General features: G+C 38.6%; 1 protein-coding gene across 1 annotated transcript in view; it reads right to left on the bottom strand.

Annotated features, from left to right (window-relative positions):
- Positions 1-6,195: 6,195 nt before the first annotated feature.
- RNGTT (RNA guanylyltransferase and 5'-phosphatase) overlaps positions 6,196-15,420 on the bottom strand; it is a 347,127-nt gene continuing 337,902 nt past the window's right edge. Inside the window, exons 15-16 of the mRNA XM_017506810.2 lie at positions 10,192-10,315; positions 6,196-8,806 (exon numbers count right to left, since the gene is read on the bottom strand). Coding sequence (XP_017362299.1) covers positions 8,643-8,806; positions 10,192-10,315 — 288 coding nt within the window. The 3' untranslated portion in view covers positions 6,196-8,642. The remainder of the gene's footprint in view (positions 8,807-10,191; positions 10,316-15,420) is intronic.

Here is a 15,420-nt window from a genome sequence, read left to right as displayed (position 1 = left end):
ACATGAAACTTACATTCTAGAAAGTCAGACAATGGGCAAACAAGTAAACATGTATGTCAGATCATAAATGCTTGTAGAAAAATGAAGTAGGATTAAGAGGATAGATGGTAATGGGAGTGGTAATTTTAGACAGGATGGTAGGAAGTTCTTTTAGATGAAGTGGTATTTGTCCAGAGACTTTAATTAAGACAGTAAGCTTTACACATACCTGAGGGAAGAGCATTCTAGGTAGAGGAAAAAGAAAATTCAGTTGGAACTAGCTTGGCAAGCTGGAGAAGCAGCAAAGGAGCCAGTGGGGATGAGCAGAGTGAACGAGGAGAATAAGATAACGAGATCAAAAAACAGCACGGGGGTCAGGCTTGTGGGCTGTGGTATGCATTGAGGATTTTATTGTGAATGGGGTGGAAAGCACCTCAAGCTAGTGAAGGTTTCATTCTATTTGGGTATGTATAAGCATTCAGGTAATTGCACTTTTCATCTGGACACCTTATCTCACCTTATCTCAGAATGTAATCAACCCCCAGAATCAACCACCGTGAAGTAATTTACTATGGACAGCTCTGGTTATGCAAATGATCTTTAGTTTTGAAACCAAGAGCTGCTGCTGCTTTCCATGTCCCCTTCCTACTTCCAAGCCCCAGCTGGAATCCCACATATGCACTGATTCCCAACACCAGTTCATGGAAAAGTTTTCACGAGTTTGGGAGGAAATATAGGAGGAAATATTTCCAAGTCTTAAGCAAAGTACAATGGAGTGACTCTTTCATAAAACAAAATTTGTTCTATATAAAGGCTTGTCTTCTAAAATATGTCCTACCTCCTTTTTGTGTGTTAAGAGTTTCTTAGTTTTATTAATGATGGCAATATTTTTTTTTTTTTTTTTTTTTGAGACGGAGTCATGCTCTTTCGCCCAGGCTGGAGTGCAGTGACGCGATTTTGGCTCACTATGACCTCCACCTCCCGGGTTCCAGCTATTCTCCTGCCTCAGCCTACCAAGTAGCTGGGACTACAGGCACATGCCACCATGCCTGGCTAATTTTTGTATTTTAAGTAGAGACGGGGTTTCACTGTATTGGCCAGGCTGGTCTCGAACTCCTGACCTCATGATCCACCTACCTCGGCTTCCCAAAGTGCTGGGATTACAGGTGTGAGCCACCGTGCACAGCTGCTAATTTGTTTTTTACTGCCCTGACATCGTTCTGCATAGTAGAGTGAAAAGTTCTGAAACATATCACAGTGATGGCTGTGTGGAGAATAGACGGGGGGATGGAGAGACAAGAGTGGAAGCTGGGATACCAGTTAGGAGGCTAGTGCAACGGTCTAGGGAAGGGATGAGATGAGAGGCGCTGGAGAAATGGAGGAGCTGTCAAATTCTGGTTATATTTTGAAGGTAGTGCTGACAACGCTTGCTGATGGATTGAATGTCAAGAAAAGAGTCAAGGATGATTCAGAAGCAACTGGAAAAATACAACTGCCATTAACTAAGCTTTATAAGGAGACTGTGGGAAGAGAAGGAAGTCTGTTGGAGGAGGGAAGTTCCGTTTTTGGTGTGTTGAGTTTAAGATGACTATCAGACATGCAAGTGAAGACGTCAAGTTGTCAGTCGGAATTTGAGTCTAGCATTGAAGAGAGAGATCCAGGCTAGAAATATATTTGGAAATTGTCTGCGTCTGGACAGTATTTGTGTTCAGAGATTAGCAGAGTTCACTTAGTGCAAGGTCAATGCATGGAACCTGGGCCACTGCTCGTAGAGATGGGGAAGGTGGCGAGGGTTCAGCAAGGGAGACTCAAACAGCCTGTAGATTGAAGGAAAGAAAACTGAGAGACTACAGTGGTCTGCAAGCCAAGTGCAAACAGGGCTCACCAAAGTAGTTAATGACTTATTTCAAAACAATTGTGTGTATATGTGCATAGACTGCCCAGTGCATAGAGAAAGAACTGTGTCATAGGTTGAACATTGCTGAGTCTGTAAATGGGAGTTTATTTTACTGTTTACTTTTGTGTATGTTTGAAATTTTCCATTATAAAGAGAAAAAAAAAAGAGGGAGAGAAAAATATTGCTGAGAGGTTCATTAGGAGCATTAGGAGAGTGGATCCGACCTTGTGCTGGTGGGAGGGACAAGATCTCCTGTGGGCCGTGGGTTCCAGAGAGCCTGGGAGGGAAGCAGAGGGAGTGACCAAGTGCAATCAATTCCTTCAGAGAATTTTGCAGAAAACGGGAAGAGAGAAATGGGTCAGCATCTGGAGGGATACCAAGGGGCAAGGGCAGGTGGTTGGTTTGGTATTGAGGACAGAGTGAATACAGCTGTTTCCTTCTACTCTCCTTCACGCAGCTCTAGACAAACCCCTCCACGTAACTCTGCCCCAGTCACTGTCCACATCTCCCCTGCCCCAGGCACCCATGCAGCCATCCCTCCCACCTCTTCCGTCATCCCCATTGTAGGTGATGTCTCTTGGTGTGCAGTTTTTATCTGCATGTCACATTTTCGAGAATCTTTTTTTATAGGAGAGCTTTTGTTGTGGTGGTGTTCTATCGGAGTCTCTGTAGGCCTTATCTTTAAAATATATCAGAGCACACTATGTGTTTATACTCCAGGTCAAACCTACACAATGTTCCCCTGATGGCTTTCAGAAGGAAAGCAGAACTACAGAAACTATAAAGTTTCTTATTCTTTTAGATCCTGGAAAATAGCATTCAGTAGTAGCAACAAGAGTATCCTTCACTTACCTTTCCCACTTCAAAGACAAGGCTAGAAGCACGAATTCATACTAAGGGATCACGGACTGAAAATTATTTTTAAAACTAACTGAAAAGACTCAGCAGTTACCAAAAGATTTCTCTTCTCTTTGGATATCTCAGAAATTAGGTAAGAAGGAGTAGGTAGGGAGATGGAGCCTTCTAGTTTAAGATACTGCAAGTTCAGTGAAACCACTAGAAAAATAAGACGATTAAAAACGTTCTTCCCCTCACACTTCCCTCAGAGGGTATCACAGCAAGGAGACCGGGGCACTTTTTAAAGATCTTTCCTGCTGAGAAGGCTCTGTCAGAAGCGCTCACTGTCAGTGCAAAAGGCAGGAACAGAAAAGATACTTCTAATCAGGATTAAATACAAGGTACATCAGAGATGGCTTCTGGAAGAAATTCTTAAGAAACAAGAAATGTTATCAGTGCTTCTGTTATGGTGAGAGGTCTAGAGTGACAAGAAATTATGTCCATACATGGCTAAACTGAGGGGGACAATTGCGCAAAAGAGCATTAGCACCTCCTGCCCTAATTACCTCCGGGTGCCGACTACTGCCAAGCTCTATGCTATGGGACTCAGATGACACAGTCCCCCTGCTATGTCAACAGCTCCTTGTCTTGAGAGGACACCAAGGAAGGCTACCATGATAGTGAGATTTAGGAGGCTATGAGAACAAGCTTCCTTGATCCTGAGATGAGGGGAGGCTGGGCTTTCTGGCAGCAGCAGCAGCACCCTGTACAAAGGTTCCTGGCTTAGGGGCATGGAGTTCTGAGAGAAGCAAGGAGTCACACCCCTGTCCCACAGGCAGCACAGACGCGGACAGGAGGCAGGCTGAGGCCAGGCCACAAAGGGCCTTTTCTGTCATGTGCCAGGGAGTCTTCATGGGCGGAGATGACAGGAGCAGGTTGGAGTTTGATCACTCTGGTGGCAGCGATCTAAAGGAAAACCAGACTGTGCAGCAGTTCGAAGCTGTGGAAACTAGTGACTTCCTGTTGGTCTGATTTGTTGTCAAAGGCAAGTGCTGATTTTCTGTCGTGTTTTGCTTTGCTTACTTCTGCACCTCAAGCTAGTGAAGGTTTCATTCTATTTGAGTATGTATAAGCATTCAGGTAATTGCATTTTTCATCTGGACACCTTATCTCACCTTATCTCAGAATGTAATCAACCCCCAGAATCAACCACCATGAAGTAATTTACTATGGACAGCTCTGGTTATGCAAATGATCTTTAGTTTTGAAACCAAGAGCTGCTGCTGCTTTCCATGTCCCCTTCCCACTTCCAAACCCCAGCTGGAATCCCACATATGCACTGATTCCCAACACCAGTTCACGGAAAAGTTTTCACGAGTTTGGGAGGGAATATAGGAGGAAATATTTCCAAGTCTTAAGCAAAGTATAATGGAGTGACTCTTTCATAAAACAAAATTTGTTCTATATAAAGGCTTGTCTTCTAAAATATGTCCTACCTCCTTTTCTGTGTTGAGTTCCTTAGTTTTATTAAATGATGGCAAGATTTTTTTTTAATTATTAATTTTTTTACCTTCAGTCTGTTTTTAAGAATTTAATCAAAGCAGTTCTTTTCTGTGGGAAGCTATGTGCTACATTTTAAGAAGTTAGCAAAACACTGATACTGAAAAGATAGGATAGATAAAAGATATATATATTTTTTTGAGATGGAGTCTCGCTCTTTCGTCCAGGCTGGAGTGCATGACGCTATCTCGGCTCACCACAACCTCCGCCTCCCGGGTTCCAGCGATTCTCCTGCCTCACCCTCCCAAATAGCTGGGACTACAGGTGCGTGCCACTATGTCCGGCTAATTTTTGTGTTTTAAGTAGAGACAGGGTTTCACCATATTGGCCAGGCTGGCCTCGAACTTCTGACCTCGTGATCTGCCTGCCTCAGCTTCCGAAAGTGTTGGGATTACAGGCTGATAATTTTTTACTACCCTGACATGGCAAAGTATTTGGCAACACCAGATCCATACACTGAATTTTGGAAATGTGAAATCTGGAGACTGGGTGGCCCCTGCTGGGAGTCCGCTCCACTACCACCTTGCTGACACATGTGACATCAGTCAGGTGAGGGGAGGGGCAAGCTGCATTAACCAAGGCTGACAATGACCTGCCAAAGCCGCAGAGTTGACAGCTAACTATGCGACAATCAGGAAAATGTTAGACCAGTGTGTAATTTAATCACTTATTTCTTCCTAATTACCTCTTTAGAATTTAGCATCTTAATGAGAACATTAAACTTCCCCTTCACGGCTGCTTAGTCACTCACATTTAAATATTGTTAAATAAATAATTAAATAAGGCCTTAAAATGTATTTACTTTTCTGCTCCCAACTTCACCTCCTTTTTTATTAGAAAGAAGTGCTTGAAGCCTATTACCCCGTTAGCACCCAAAAAATGTCTTAAATAGTTTGGGACCCCTGGCATGAAATCAGTCTTACACAAAGGGACTATACATAACTAAGCCTTTGGGAGAGTACTGTGCAAAAATTGAGGTACTGAAGTAAAAAGACCTGCGTCCGGATCTCAGCTCACAACTTAGTCTCAAGTTCCTTATCTGAAAGTGGGGTTGGTAACAGTACCTACCTGCATAGAGTGGTTACATTTAGGACAGTCTTGGCACTTGGTGAATATTCAATAATGGTACTGCTATTCTGGTGAATACGGGAGATTTACAAAGTACTGGCTTCAACACAGGAATCATGGATAGACCTGGAAAGGCTCTTCTTCATCTGGCCCAGTGTGACAGATGGGATTTGCCACTTTATGGATGGAAAAAGTGGCAGGGGTGGATGGGGGTGTGTGTGTGGGAGGATCTAGACACATCAGAGCCAACAGGAGGCAGAGCCTGGACTTGCGTGAGTCTAGTCCAGAGTTTTCTCCACCACATGAGTTCTCCCACTTGGGAGTATTTTCTTCTTAGCTTCCAAGGTTTTTTTTTTTTGGGCCAGGAAGAACTATATGCAGAGTTCAAAATGGTGGTATCATTTAAACATTTAAAGATGGCAAATTCCATACTACTAAAATGCAGAGTCAACTAAAAAAATGTGGCAGTTCATGACTTCATCATTTCAGAATAATTATTGCTATTGCTGAGTATTCTAAAAAAAAATTAAATGCATTAAAAATAATATAACAGAATATCTACTCATACAGTAGACTGCTAAGATTAGATGAACAGAAATAATATAAACATCATATAAAGATGTGCTTTCCCCAATTCCTCTCCACTTCAACAAGAAAAGGTTCAAACTACACTCCCCCGTGTCAATCACATTTCTTTTTCACAGAAAGAAAAATAGAGGCTTTCCAAGTCTTTATGCTAATCTCTACAAAGCCAGATGGATTACACTGGGTGTGGCTGACAGCAGTGGGATGTGATGCCAGCAATGGAAGGGACACAAGAGTATCACCAGTAAAACAAAGTAATACACTTATGCTAATTTAAATCAGTAGTTTTATTACATTATGCACTGACACACAACTGGAGAAGGAATGTCCTGACATTTTCTGAGCATTTCACGGAAAGCAAATGTAACCATCCACACAGTAGAGTCATCCACACCTTTTCCTAACAAAAAGCAAAAGCTTTTACATGTGATAACTGAGGAAAGCAAAGTTGTCTTATTCTTGTCTAAAAAACTTCTGTCTCAGAAAAAAGTTATTGAAGTGAGCTGAGAAGAAACACGTTTCGTTACAATGTCCAAAATCCTGCCTCTAAAGTATCCCCCTGACCTTCTAAATGACTTTTTATAATACTGCAGATGGTATTATGTTCAGGGGCTAAATGGGATCTACTTATAAGGCCAACTACTATATGTCACTATAATTGGAAGGAAAGAATAAATTAAGAAAATTAAGTCCTGCTAAAATACACAAAGACATGAAGAAAATATCTGGGTGCATTAAAAGTGAGATGCTCTTTTCGTGTACTCATTTGAAAGGTTACAATTACCATAAACATTTTAACTCCATTAAAGATCATTGGCAAAATCTTGCTTTCATATCTGCAAAAGGGCTCTGCCTTTCCACAGGCTCGGAGGAAAGCAGCATACCGTGAGGAGAGTAACTCGTCCTGGGGAAGCAGGCATCAGACTATTTGGAGTTGCATAGGCATTTTTTAAAATCCATTTTTTAAAAGACACTATGGAACCTTGAGAACTTTCCCTCTTTCAATAGTCATTGTGGCATCAGTTGTTTTAATTCCTTTAGCGCCCAAATGTGCAAAAGCACTCTAGTAAAAAACATTACAATGGCGTTTCGGATAAATTCACTGTACATTACATGACTTGGGAACAACGAAGAAAAAGCCCAAGCATGATTCGACTATTTCATATAGAAAAGCACTGCAGGAGAAAACTTTGTTTAAAAACATTAACACTCAGGTGAATATAAATACATTTTTGGTTAATCTGTGCTATGTCCATATAGAAATCCTGTCAGATATTCAGTCTACCAGGTAATTCAGTTGGATTTCATGTCTGACTGAATTAGTAAAAGAATATACACTTGCATATACTTACACATATATGCATACATATACAATTCAGATCATGAAAATTGTTTTAAATACATTTACTTAAAACCTGTACCTCTAAAAATAAATACATTAGCCTCCATTTAGCTAATTCTCAGAGTTCTTTCACAAACCAATTAGAACACACTTTCTCAACAATGGCAGACGATCAATCAGCCGTCCTTTAAATCCATTATCTATCAGTAAACATTTTAAAATTCAGATGTATAACAGAAATAACATCCGCAGAATAGAATGTAGATAGAATTCTGGTTTTGAAAATAAATGTCTTGATTTCCTTGATATTTAGTTCCTACAGATGTCTACACTTTGCCTCTGCACTTATCTAGCAGTGAGAGAGCATTTTCTAGTGACAGCATTCTATTCCATGACATTACCTTCTAATCAAAGGAGTCAGCTGGCATTCCCTTTGCTGTTTTGTTCGAGGGAAGTAACACAACACCATTTGTATTTGATGTCACTCCCATAGATCACAGTGAGTTGTGTGTTTTTATGTAATTTACAATGTGCTGATACCACCGCAGTAAAGTGGAAGTAGCCCTGGCATTTTAAACAAGAAAAGTCTCCCAGGAGAACAACACATAAGGGACCTGGTGGTATATGTCCAAGTTCCATGAAGTAACTCAAAACCACTGCCGGAACGGACACACTGGGTATCTGATATCATAGTCGAAACAATAAAAACAGATGAAAACACTCAAAATACTTCCTTCAGAAACAATGCAATTCACAAAAATGGAGCTTTACTTTTTTACTTTTACATTTCCAAAAAACGTATTAAAATGATATAAACCAGACCAAGTTGTTTAATATAGTACAATGCTTAACAACCTTGTCATTTGTTTTTGAATACAGGAATCTCAGAAATGCAGGAAATCCATGGTAAATGATAGCAAGAATGTTTAATGCCATTGCCTACATTTTTTAAAAGGAAAATCTGCTATAGTTGTAACACAACTTCTAAAAAATAGTGTTTTATGGGCTCACAGTTTCCAGATTGTTAACTTTATAAATTAAATGTGAAGTTGCCCATATATAAACAAGGCCTCTTTTTCATTGATTTCAATCTTGTTTAAACCTTTGGATATTTCAATCTTCAGATTCCACAAGGTAAGGCTGAGTTTGTCAGATAAATAAAATGTTTAAGTCTATGATGTATTGCAGCACTGAGGAAACGAATGCATCAAGTATTTACAGGCTGGCTACAATACCTTTCTCTTTTCTTAAAAAAAAATTCAAATGTATATACATCAAGCCACACTCGTTTTTCAATTTCTCTGGCTACAAAAATGGTTAACAACAACTTTCCTCATTCATCTTTCCTCTTAACCCTGAAGTCACAGGCAGGTCTTAGGGTGAAGGGCGTGGCCTTTTGGGCGGTGGTGGTGGCATGAGCTCCGTGTCAGGGTCCAGATGAGGCTTTCGCTTCTGTCCTTGAGAAGCTGCAGCACATCTGTCGATGAACTCAAACAGCATCTCCTTGGTGACAGGGTTTGAGATGCTATTGCACACAGCTGTGGACAAAGGGAGACACGTGTCTCACATGAGGGTTAATTAAGGCAGCTGACTCACCACAAGCTCATGAGAAAGGTTTTCATCCCAATATGCTAAATACTTCCATTTTACCGATTTGAGTGACAGGCTTCAGAAAATAAATGATCTCCTCCCTCCCTGCACCCAAAATATGCACTTGTCTAGTGGCTGTTCTTTACTGCAGTATTAATTTTAAACCAAAATTTTAAATATGTGGGCTGTAAGCATGTCTTCCCCATGTTTTCTATCCCTCCCAAACCAGTTTTTATGGGATATGAATCTAACACAACACACTGCACCATAATCTGCAGTCAACTAAAACTTCTACAGAAAACGTGCACTACAGTCCTTCAATCTTTCTTTCAGAAAGAAGTTCACTCTGCAAAACATAAAACATGGTACCAGCTACCATTCCTATTGAACAGGTGGCTTCATTGTAGCTGGCGACCGTATTATTTTATCTTCTGTTATCAAAATTTAGTGCCAGTCCTTTTAATTTTATTTACCTATTTGGTCTTGGAAGAAAAGACACTGGCTTAATCATCGCTACTTTTGAAATTAACTCATCTTGTCTGAACATGGATACTTGTTCCAATGGGAACTAAATGTACAACAGTAACTTCAAAACTGCAAAGTTGAAACTGGCCATTTCTATATTTTCTCATTAGCTTACATCCTCATCGTCCTCCTCCCCCCTCATCAACCACACGTTCTAAAAGTACAGTTTGATTAATCTGTTATGTTGGTTTTTACCTTTTTTCAACTCCACTGAGAATGCACTCCAGAGCAACAACTGCTACTGGCGGTGGTCCACCTTATAAACTCCAATGAATTTGTGTTGTTCCCCATGAAAGAAACTTACTATTCTGAATTCCCCAAGCATTCATAGTGTACCCTAAGAACACTCTGAAGAACAGCATAGCAGATTTTGTCTTTTTAAATGGTTTTCATTTACTTTGTTCTCCACTGTTTATAAAGCTATTTTAAGAACTGGAATTACATTTTCCCCTGCTAATTTTGTCTTTTACCATCTGGCAAACAATGGTTTTTATAGTTTTGAATAGATCTGAAATGATCATGGTTTCTGTTGTTGTTGTTGTTCAATAAATTCAAGTTGTATACAGCCCACTATCCTGCCCTTTAAACTTCTCTTTTGGGTGCATGGGCATAAGACTCCCAGTTTAGAGAGGAGAACCTTCCAACTGGAGCCAAACAGAATACAGGCTTGACATATCCTTCCCATCAAACAAAGACGAAGTCCAAATGACTGTGCCCCATTAAGCAAAACAACAAAGGCAGCACACTTTGGGTCTAACACCTTAATTTTTTTTTAATGCAATAAGCACTGGTAAGCTGTCATACTCACCCATGGCAGTGTTGTATGCATTGGGAAAACTTTTGTCTGTTCTCTGTCTCATGAAAACCCAGCTGTTGTTCTCAAATTTGCATTCTATAATTTTGTTATCATACTGTTTCAGCTCTTTCGTCACCTGTTTTGAAAGAGAATTGAGGAAAATATTTAAATGAAAGGCTTTTTTTTTTTTTTTTTGAGACGGAGTTTCGCTCTTGTTATCCAGGCTGGAGTGCAATGGCGCGATCTCGGCTCACCGCAACCTCCGCCTCCTGGGTTCAGGCAATTCTCCTGCCTCAGCCTCCTGAGTAGCTGGGATTACAGGCACGCGCCACCATGCCCAGCTAATTTTTTGTATTTTTAGTAGAGACGGGGTTTCACCATGTTGACCAGGATGGTCTCGATCTCTTGACCTCGTGATCCACCCGCCTCGGCCTCCCAAAGTGCTGGGATTACAGGCTTGAGCCACCGCGCCCGGCCTTAAATGAAAGGCTTTTTACTTCTACTATGTGACATACACATTAGGAATGATAAAAATACCTCAGTAACTCTTCATGCAGAGCTCTTTGTCATCTGAAGCATCTAATCAAGCTTAAGATACGGTGTGCACTCCCTTGTACACATGCTCACTTATCCGACATTGTATAAATAGTTGTGAAAATGGCTGTCAATATATAGCAATTAAAAGAAGCTAGGCAGAAACCAGCCACTCTGGGCCAAATGCAAATATGTTACTATGGGGACTAATGTCTTCAATATTGGCTATGTCTCTATGGTTTTCAGAAATTGAGTATACTGCCTAGGTTTCATCAACTTTCAGGAAGGTCTAACCATCTAAACTCCTATGTTAAAATCGAAGAAATGCCCTGTACTAGTTAAGTGAAAAAATTACATATAAAAAGTGAATACTAGTATATCCAAATTCAGGCAATGTGCATCCTAAATATTTTGCTTTTCGAGCAGTGACAATTAACCAAAAACCTAATCTTCAGGCAATTTACCCTTTCCATCCCCAAACTAGTACAAATTTAGGGATGAAGCTACTTGTGACATTAGTTCATGGGTTTTCTGGCTTCTTCACCTCAGATGACTGAATATGGATACTCTATCAAAGCTAACAAGTATCCATGGTAACTATAGAACCTTTTAAAAGATATTTCACTGGGCTGTGAGAATGGTTTTCATAAATAGGAACCTAAGCTTATCTTTGCAGTTTTCAAATCAAATGCCAGTCATGGTAATATTTTAATTCTGTCCTCATCTTTCACAGCTAACAACTTTTCCTCACAATATGGTAGATTGCAATCATTTAACTTCATTAGCATTATCTGAAACATTCTCATTCTTCTACCCATATATTCACTACCACCTAGGAATATGAAGGGAAGTAAATTTTTAAAAGATGCTTTCAATTCACAGATTAGGCAGTACATGTCTTCATAAAAACTTTCAAACTGTATTCCTTTCCCTTAATGAGTATTACATTTGATTGTACCATCTGCATTTTCAACAATTCCAACAGGTCCAATACATTCAGTGGTTTTAGAACTAGATATGCCCAAAAAAGTCATATTTGAAGTAGCAAATTTGCTAAATTTATTCTCAAATATTCATTATTTTAGTCTCAATTCTCTTGCCTTGCTTTCTAGGGACCTACTTTCTTTTGTTTTGGAAACACTGTCTATACACAAGTACTGGACAACTCATTCAGTTAGGTAACCAATTTTGCTATACCACATGTAGGGTCTAACAGAAGTAAGTTTCTAAACCTTTCAGTCTCTATTTTCTACTTTTTAAAATGGGGAACGAGTTCCTAATTTACTGGATCACTGCAAGAATAATAACTGAAAGTGCCTGGGACATAGTGCACAATCAGTAAAATTGTTAACTGAATATAAAATTAGGCAACGAAACATTGCTTTTTAAAATTTGTGGTTAAAAAGTTAAAATTTCCATCTTAACCATTTTTAAGTATTCAGCAGTGCTAAGTGTATCCACATATTTTGCAACAGATGTCTAGAACTTTTCCTTCTTGCAACACTGAAATACTATACTCCCTAAACACTAATTACCCACTCCTTCCCTCCACTCAGACCCTGATAACTGCCTTTATACTTTCTGTTTCTGTGATTTTGACTGCTTTAGATACTTCATATGAGTGTTAACAAAATCACACACTATCTGTCCTTTTGTGACTGGCTTATTTCACTTAGCATAATGTCCTTAAAGTTCATTCATGCTGTAGCATGTGACAGAAATTCTTTCTTTTTAAAGGCAGAATAATATTCCACTGTATGCATACACATTTTCTTTAGTCACTCATCTGTCAATGGACATGTGGGCTGCTTCCACCTCTTGGCTATTTTGGATAATGCTGCAATAAATGTGGGTGTGAAAATATCTCTTCAAGATCCAGTTTTAATTTCTTTTGGATATATATCCAGAGGTAGCATGACTGGATCATATCATAATTTTATTTTTAATCTTCTGAGGACAACTTTGTTTTCCAGAATGGCTACATCAATTTACATTCTCACTAACAGTATGCAAGGGTTCCAACTTTGCATCCTTGACACTTCTTTGTTTTTGTTTTTTAAAAAATTTTTACTCCCATTGTTTACTGTGCTGTAATTTAATTTTTTGTTCTTTTCATAGTGGCCATCCTGATGGTGTCAGGTGCCATCTCACTGTGGTTTTGATTTGTATTTCCCTAATGACTGAGTATCTTTCCATGTGCTTATTTGTTGTATACTTTCTTCAGAGAAATTTCTATTCAAGACCTTTGCCCTTTTTTTAATTAGGTTGTTTACTGTCGTTGAACCGTAGGAGTTCCTTACATATTCTGGACATTAACCTCTTATCAGATGTATGATTTGCAATTATTTTCTCCCATTCCGTAGGCTGCCTTTTCACAGTTGATTGATTCCTTTGATGTTCTTAAGTTTTTAAGTTTGATGTAGTCCTCTTTGTCTATTTTTTAACTTTGTTGCCTGTGATTTTGGTGTTGCACACAAGAAACTGTTGCCTAATCCAATGTCCTAAAGATTTCTCCTATGTTATCTTCTACAAGTTTAATAGTTTTAGGTCTTATGTTAGATCTTTCATCTATTTTTGTGTTAACTTTTATATATGGTGTAAGGTAGGGGTTCAACTTCATTCTTTTGCATGTGGATATCGTTTTCCCAACACTATTAGTTGAAGATATCATCCCTTCCCATTGTGTAGTCTTGGCGCCCTTGTGGCAAATCATTTGGCCATATATGCAATGATTTATTTCTGGGCTCTCTATTGTGCTCATTGGTCTGTATCTCTATCTTTATGCCAGTAATTAGGTATGCCATCTAAATTAGTTGCTTTGAAGTATGTTTTGAAATCAGGAAGTGTGAGGCCTCCAACTTTGTTCTTTCTCAAGATTGTTTCGGCTCTTTCGGGTCTATTAAGATTCTGTATAAATTTTAAGATAGTTTTTTTTATTTTTGCAAAAAAATACCATTAGGATTTTGATAGGGGCTGAATGCATTTTGGTAGTATAGATATTTTAATAACATTAAGTTTTCCACAAGCACAAAATGTCTTTCCATTTATTTGTATCTTTTTTATTTCTTTTAGCAAGAAACACTATTAAAAAAAAAAAAAAAAACCTTACAAGTAAATTTACTAAAGGAACCATGATGACATAGAAAGGTTCGCTTTGAAAACAGCTGTCAAGAAAAATTTATCATATGCATTTTACAAGAATGGCTTGCTAGTCAACAATGTGTAGTCTGTATTTTTGCTGACTAGTAATTGTGGTCTTTATCATATAGCTTACCATTTTTGTGTTCTCAGTTTCAGAATTGCTATAAACTATGCGTTGCTCAATCTGACTATGGCAATTAAGAAGTATTATTAACTACCTGTATCTCCTCGGCCATTAAAAATCTGGAAAACAGAGCTTTCCAGAAAATGCACGCTTTCCAGAAAATGCACATACTCACCACCACTAACCTAAATGTATTTCTATATTTCCATGTTTCAATGTATTTCCATATTTCAGAACAATACATCATTCTTCACTGATCACACAACTTTTAGTCCCAAGACAGACACACTACAAGCTACTCATTTGGTTAGGTGGTAAAATACATTTAACTAATAAAAGTAATATCTCCCACATCTACACAAACCAAAAACAGTTTCCACTAATGGTCAGATCAAAAGAATGACCGGTATACAGGAGAGGAGTTTAATTTTAGTATCTAATTTGTTACTATGACAATAATCCTCCTCAACCAATTACATATTATTATTTACTAAAACAGGATCCCATTAGGTCTTTTAATCAACTGTTACCCTAATTTGAGTTAACGAGACCTTGAAAGTAAAAAGAATAAAATATTTATAAATCAGGATTTCACATCTATACCCCAAATTACATTGAATTAATGAGGTTTTACTGTTTCTGAAAAAAAAAAAAAAAAATAGAGCAACACACAGTATATTTTATGTTGAAAAAAACTGTTACATGTATCCATCTTATTGCACACCACACTTTTATCTATTTGAATCTATCAATGATCTGGGGTTAAGAAACTATCAGATGAAACTGGATCTAGTACTTCTGAAGATTTTAAATTAGCAGCTCAAAGATAATATCTGGAATGAAGGGCACAAAACAGGGGTGGTAGAATCACAGTTGATCTACTCTGCCACTTTTTTACACAATACATTTTTTGTAATTTAAGTAACAAAAGGCACACAATTAGTGTTGGCTGAACCGACCTCTACAAGTAGGCAAAGATGCATCTATATTTCTAGTAGTGGGGCTAAGTCTCTAAAATGTACTGTCCCCTCCTCTGTAGAGTTCAGTTTTATTATCGAGAACTCATCTTCCTTTGAGAGAGAAACTGCACAAAGGCTTGGGGAAGGGTGATGTCTCTGAACTAATTCTCTCTGAAGACACTTTAAAATAACAAATATCCTTAGACTGACAAAGCCACCCGGGAGTCTTTTTTCATTCTTAACTTTTAATTTTGATATAATTTTAGGTTGACAGAAGAGTTGTAAAGATAGTACAGCATTTACATACAAGTTGTATATCCCTTATCCAAAGTGCTTGGGACCAGAAATGTTTTGCATTTCAGGTTTTTTGTGTGGGGGAGGGTGGGAAGGGAGAGCAGGTGATTTCTGGAATATTTGCATTATACTTCCTGGCTGAGCACCTCAGATCCAAAAATCTGAAATCTGAAATGAGAACTTCCTCTG

Source organism: Cebus imitator, unplaced genomic scaffold (genome assembly GCF_001604975.1).
Source record: "Cebus imitator isolate Cc_AM_T3 unplaced genomic scaffold, Cebus_imitator-1.0 Scaffold359, whole genome shotgun sequence".
Classification (NCBI taxonomy): Eukaryota; Metazoa; Chordata; class Mammalia; order Primates; family Cebidae; genus Cebus; species Cebus imitator.
The sequence above is the reverse complement of the archived record's forward strand: the minus strand, read 5'-3'. Positions and strand labels throughout refer to the sequence as shown.